Raw genomic sequence first — 6,585 nt, 5'->3', positions numbered from 1 at the left:
AAACACGCACACAAAAAAAAAAAAAAAAAAAAAAAAAAAAAAAAAAAAAAAGAAGCTAAGCCTACAGCTGCCTTAAGGATTTTGTTTTCTCCACTCTTTCCTTTCTCTCCCTCTTCCCCAGATTCAAGAGTTACGGCCAGCCCATAGAGAACCTCTGTAGAAATTAGAAAAAGGTGCCTTCCATGGCCCTGAGAAGACCCACCCCATGGGACCAGCCTAGTACCGAGTTCCCGCTCTTACTTGCCCCCAGACAACTCCGTAGCCTTATGCAGTGCACGGTCTACAGAGCTGTCTAGGGCAGCCCTACCAGACCCATACATGATATCCCAGGAACCCGGTGCTTTAGCCAGTGTTCCCACCAGGGGACGGATTTCTTGGGGAAGGACACCAGATAGACTGAATTGCAAAACCTCCATTTACATAACAGTTTGCGTTGGACTAGCCCATTTGCTTTCAGCACATCCCAAAGGCATGGGACCGCCTTGGCACAGCTGACAGATGTCCCGCACACCTGCTGCAAGAGTTCAGTCACTCTGCATGATGTGAGAGGAAACCGAGAGTTCCCTGGATCTCCCTCCCACTCCTCAGGGAGGCCATGGGGACATACCCACAGTCCCTCCTTTACCAGTTGAGTCCCTCCATCTTCCTGAAGAAAGCCTTACTCCACAGCACTTGTCATTGCAGAAGAAGAATGTGGTTGCCAGTCAGTGTCTCCTCTGATCTTGCTCAGGCTGTTTGTCAGGTGAAAGAGGAAGCTCTTTAAGGAACAGTAGTGATAGTGCTTATAAATTGAAAACTAGAGGAGGTCGGTGGCTCCTACCTTTCAGATTTCACAAACCATTTCTTTCCCGCAAATACTGGGGAACAGCAGAGACATGACAGCTTTTTAATGTATTTATTTAACAAAAAGAACTTTTTGTTACCACTTACTATATTAGCATTTCATAAAAGAAAGGACATTAATACTAGAAGAAAATAAGGAATGTGATCTTGCAATTAAGAGTTTGTCTTTTAAGTTGATTCAATTTAGTTTTATGAAAAAACCTGATGTTTTGCCCTGATTTTTCTCACTTCACTGAGGGTCAGGGAAAACTGCTTGGTGGACCAGGCGGGCCCTGGGCCAGCATTTGGAAACCCAGGACTGTTGGACAAAGAGGTGTCTTCAAATTTGGAGTTAAACTCCAAATGTTTATTTTTCTGCATTAGCTGCCCCTGGACTAAGAAATACTTCCGGAATAGATTCACCTTGGAGAAAACCAGGAAAGAACAGAAAACTGAAGTCCAAGCGGGTCAAACCTCGAGACTCATCTGAGAGCACCGGATCTGGGGGGCCCTTGCCCGCCCGGCCCCCACTCGTGGGCTTGAACACCACAGCCTGGTCACCCTCGGACACGTCCCAGTCCAGCTGCCCGGCCGTGCCCTTTCCTGCCCCAGTGCCAGCTTATTCCCTGCCGGTGTTTCCAGCGCCAGGGACTGTGGCGGCAACCCCCGCACCTCCCCATGCCAGTTTCGCAGTGCCTGCGGTGCCCGTGGACCTCCAGCACCAGTTTGCAGTCCAGCCCCCACCTTTCCCTGCCCCTTTGGCCCCTGTCATGGCATTCATGCTACCTGGTTATTCCTTCCCCTCGGGGACCCCAAACCTGCCCCAGGCCTTCTTCCCCAGTCAGCCTCAATTTCTGAGCCACCCCACAGTCACATCCGAGATGGCCTCTGCCTCACAGCCCGAGTTCCCCAGCCGGACCTCGATCCCCAGACAGCCATGCGCTTGTCCAGGCACCCGGGCCACCCCACCATCGGCCATGGGTAGAGCCTCCCCGCCACTATTCCAGTCCCGCAGCAGCTCTCCCCTGCAGCTCAACCTGCTGCAGCTGGAGGAAGCCCCTGAGGGTGGCACTGGGGCCATGGGGACCACAGGGGCCACAGAGACAGCAGTTGTGGGGGCGGACTGCAAACCTGGCACTTCTCGGGACCAGCAACCGAAGGCACCTCTGACCGTAAGGATTTTCTGATGCTCTTTCCCCAAAGCAGGCAGCAAACAGCACACCTGGCAGGCCGGCCGCACATCCTCAGTTCAGACATGGGGATTACACGATTGAGGGTTCCACCAAACCCTGTAGGTTTTGCCATGAATGTGTGTGCCAGAAATTCATGCTTCCCAGTTAATCCTATCAGAGTAGATTATTCGAAGCCTTTTATTGTCTTGGAATCTGAATGAAGGAGGAGAGATTGTGGCAAATACAGAGTCCAGAAAGCAGCATGTGACTTGACAGTATTTATGGGCTTCGAATTTTTAAATGACACTTCAAAGATAAAGCACGGTCAGTTTAAATACCAGAGCTAGGGCTCCTCGGGGCGTGGCTCCAGAGCCTGACTCAGGTGGCCCCGGTGGAGGCAGAGACGAAGGAGGACACAGCCCTAAAATCAGCGGGACCTCAGTTTCCATCCTCCGCAGGCATAGTGACACTGTGTGGGATTCTTAACCAGTTAATGAAATGGCAGTTGTATTTGTGTTTCTGAATGAGCTCAAGTGTGTGGGAACGCCAGCAGCAGTGCAGTCCGTAGGCCTCAGGCGATTCCCTGCCTTGGCTGGAGGACCTAGGGCTCCTGGGTGAGGAAGTGCAAGTGTGTAGATCTGTGGAGCTTCTCCCAGTCGTCCTGCCACCTCCGGGCTCCTGCTTTTGGAGTCCTGGGCCTATAGTCTGGGTTTCCAAGGAGAGGAGAGTCAGGGATGCTCCCCAGGCCAGGCCCCTCCCTCACCCCCAAGGCAGCACCCACACGGGGTGCTGTGAGAGGCGTTCTCCCCGTCCATGTCTGCTGCATGTGAGGAGGGGGCTGTGGCCAAGCAGCAGCCTGAGGCTTTCCCCGCTGGAGCCCAGCTATTACTGTTTTCCGTGTGACTCTCCTAAAATTAAATGTAGTTAGATGGCATCCATAGAGCACCAGTGGAATTTGCACTGTAGGCCTGGTGGTGATGCGTGGTCTGCTCATTAAGCCCTCCCTGGTCGTGAACCTTGCAGCCGCTCCACAGCTCCCCTCCACCCTCGCCCCACTCATGCCCCCCACCCCCACCCTGCTGAATGTGCTGTGTCCTGACTGAGCCCCTATTCCTGTCTCTAAAGCGTGACGAACCCTCAGACACACAGAATAGTGACGTCCTTTCCACGTCAAGCGGCCTCCTAAACCTCTTGCTGAATGAGGACCTCTGCTCAGCCTCGGGCTCTGCTGCTTCGGAGTCACTGGGCTCTGGCTCACTGGGCTGCGACACCTCCCCGAGTCGGGCAGGTATGTTGGCCCTGGCGGGGAGTTAGGCACTTGGGAGGTTGCCACAGGATGCACTGCTCCAGAATCGCAGGCCAGCCTCTGTGCTCAGGACAGGGATCACCAGCAGTCCCCAAGCAGCTGTCAGAGCCCATGCAGACACCCACACAGACACACACTCCCTGTTCAGCATGGCCAGCCCTAGCTAGTCAGAATTCCACATCCTCCCTATTTGCTTCTGATTTCAGTGCCTGCAGGCCTCACCCTGGCTCCTTGTTGAACCATCCCTCTGACTCCCCAGATAGTGGTTTGCCTTCCTGCATTAGTTCCACTTGTGTGAACTGAGGGTGTGAAGCACCTGCAAGCCTCTACCCGTTGGGATCTTTCACATGTGATCTGGAATCTCAGTCACCAGAAATGCACACACACTCCACAAAATTGAAGCTCCCCTACTTCTCTGGAGGGAGCTTTCACCTCGTCCCCCTTCGCAGGCCTGCTGCACAGGTGAGGCTGGCTAGGGAGCGCTCCAGGCCAGCTGCCTCCCCTTGTGGGAAACTGCAGTGCAGTGACCTGTGGTCCGCATGATCGGAGATGGTGAGAGCGGAGATGGAGAGAAGGTCAAGGCTTGTAACACGCAGCTCCATCTGAGCTGCTCAGGGCTTCACAGGAAAGAATCGCCTGCATGGCACTAGCAGAGATCCTGTTTCCTAATTACCCAGAGCATTCAGGAAGTGGGAAGAGAAGGGGAACGTGCACTGGCACAGATACCCAATACCTAAGAAGGGGCTGGGCTCTCTCAAATCATTCTGACTTTGAGGAAGCACATTATGCAAGGTTTAATTTCATATGTCAAGGTTTTGATGCACCATGTTTTTTGTTTTTAAAGGCAGTAGTGACACAAGTCATACCAGCAAATATTTTGGAAGCATTGACTCCTCAGAGAATAATCACAAAGCAAAAATGAACACTGGTATGGAAGAAAGTGAGCATTTCATTAAGTGCGTCCTGCAGGATCCCATCTGGCTGCTGATGGCAGATGCGGACAGCAGCGTCATGATGACGTACCAGCTGCCTTCCCGGTAACCACCCAGCGCTTTCCTAGGCACCTGGGGAGGGATGGGATTCAGGAGTTCCCAGAAACAGCAAGGTCAAGGTCATTCAGATGGGGCAGGACACCCCTCTGAAAGACTGAGATTATTTGAGTGCAGCAGAGAAGCAGGCTTCCCTCTGGACAATTCTACCAGGCTAGTACAGGATGGCCATGGCCCTGCAGTGTGGCCAGGGTAAGCCAGGGCCCTGTGGATTCACACCCTGCGGCCTTCGAGGAAGACAGGCTCCCGGTGCTTCCTTCACAGTGCCACGCTCAACTTTTACAAAGCATTGGTGCCAGCATCTCTTGCTTTGTTGCCCAGTAACCCTGTGAGGTAAATGGGATGTGTCTGTCTGTCTGTCTGACTTAGAGTTGAAGGAACCAAGTGTCAAGGTAGGTGACCAGCCCAGGGAGCTGGCTGCTCTGCAGTGACCCAGGGGCTCTGCGTCCACATCAGGCTGCCGTAGGGAACTGCATGTGGTCCTTTCCCTTGCGGAGCACCCACTTGGCAGGAGAAGCTGGGAGGAAAGAAAGGAAGGAAAAACGAACCCTGTATAAGTCCGTTTCCACACTGCTGTAAAGAAATACCTGAGATTGGGTAATTTATAAAGGAAAGAGGTTTAGTTAACTCACAGCCCTGCAGGGCCAGGGAAGCCTCAGGAAACTTACAGTCATGGAAGGGAGGAGAAGCAAGCGCCTTCTTCACAAAGCTGCAGGAAAAGAGCACAAGCGAAGGAGGAACTGCCAAATACTTACAAAGCCATCAGATCGCATTACAACTCACTGTCACCAGGACAGCGTGGGAGAACCACCCTCATGATCCCGCCACCCCTCACCAGGTCCCTCCCTCAACACATGGGTATTACAGTTCCACATGAGATTTGGGAGGGGACTCAGAGCCAAACCCTATCAAAGCCCTAAGTCCTCTGGTCAGCTAGTGGATATGGAGGCTCCATCTCCAGGGTAGCTGTAGTCCAGACCAGCACTGGCCAGTGACAGGGGAAGGCCATCCTGCTGGCAAGAATCTCCCAGATGAACCATGCCTGTTGTGGAACCAAGCCCCAGGGGACAAGGTTACACCTGCAGATACCCAACTCCCAGGCCTGTTGTAAAATATAGTAAAATTAAATCTTGACCAGAATCATCATTTTCATAGAAAAACTACAGATTCTTTACTAGGGAGATTAAGTTACCTTAAACGGTAATTTTTTTAAAGAAAAGGAAATTTGCATTAAACAAAATCATCTAAAACTACATTATTTATACTGAAAGAATAAAAACAGAAACCCTTAAGACATTTGAAAGCTTACCAGTTTCTAAATATCTTGCGAAGAAATTTAGAAGCAGTTTTGAAGGAGGACAGAGAGAAGCTGAAGCTCCTGCAGAAACTCCAGCCCAGGTTCACGGAGAGTCAGAAGCAGGAGCTGCGCGAGGTCCACCAGTGGATGCAGACGGGTGGCCTGCCCGCAGCCATCGACGTGGCAGTAAGCTCATGGGACTTGATTTCTGATACAGCCCTAAAAGGCTCTGTGATGGGGATTCTCTGTACTATCTTTGCAACTTTTCTATCAATTTAAAACTTGTAAAATTAGGCCGGGCGCGGTGGCTCAAGCCTGTAATCCCAGCACTTTGGGAGGCCGAGGTGGGCGGATCACGAGGTCAGGAGATCAAGACCATCCTGGCTAACACGGTGAAACCCCGTCTCTACTAAAAATACAAAAAATTAGCCGTGCGTGGTGGCGGCGCCTGTGGTCCCAGCTACTCGGGAGGCTGAGGCAGGAGAATGGTGTGAACCCGGGAGGCGGAGCTTGCAGTGAGCTGAGGTCGCGCCACTGCACTCCAGCCTGGGCGACAGAGCAAGACTCCGTCTCAAAAAAAAAAAAAAAACTTCTAAGATTACAGGTTTATCTTTTTTAAAGGCACGACAACACTAGGTCTGCTTCAAATAACTTTGTTCCAGTGGCTTTTCAACATTGTTTCCAAAAAGGTTGAAAAATCTAATCTCAGTCACTTGCTGAAATCTGTGTTTTCTTTCTTTCAATTCTGTTTTTGATTTTACAAAAAAACCTCTCCTATCACAAACCGTCAGTGTCCATGGAGAGTGTTAAATAATGGTGGGAAAAACAAGTTCCTGCTGGCATGCTCTCCAGGCATATGTCCTTCCAGTGGCCCCATGGGCACACCGGCCCCACTCTCCTGCTCTCTGCCAACCCCTCGCCCACACACACCATGGAAGC

The 6,585-nt window shown here is 51.7% G+C and overlaps 1 protein-coding gene across 2 annotated transcripts in view; it reads left to right on the top strand.

The window, feature by feature from the left end:
- PER2 (period circadian regulator 2) overlaps positions 1-6,585 on the top strand; it is a 48,149-nt gene that overhangs the window by 37,240 nt on the left and 4,324 nt on the right. For both annotated transcript variants that reach the window (XM_025404626.1, XM_025404625.1), the window contains exons 19-22: positions 1,207-1,994; positions 3,120-3,282; positions 4,145-4,337; positions 5,682-5,832. In XM_025404626.1, the coding sequence (XP_025260411.1) occupies positions 1,207-1,994; positions 3,120-3,282; positions 4,145-4,337; positions 5,682-5,832 (1,295 nt within the window). The remainder of the gene's footprint in view (positions 1-1,206; positions 1,995-3,119; positions 3,283-4,144; positions 4,338-5,681; positions 5,833-6,585) is intronic.

Source organism: Theropithecus gelada, chromosome 12 (genome assembly GCF_003255815.1).
Source record: "Theropithecus gelada isolate Dixy chromosome 12, Tgel_1.0, whole genome shotgun sequence".
NCBI lineage: Eukaryota > Metazoa > Chordata > Mammalia > Primates > Cercopithecidae > Theropithecus > Theropithecus gelada.
Note: the sequence above shows the minus strand (reverse complement) of the source record. Positions and strands in the feature narration are given on the sequence as shown.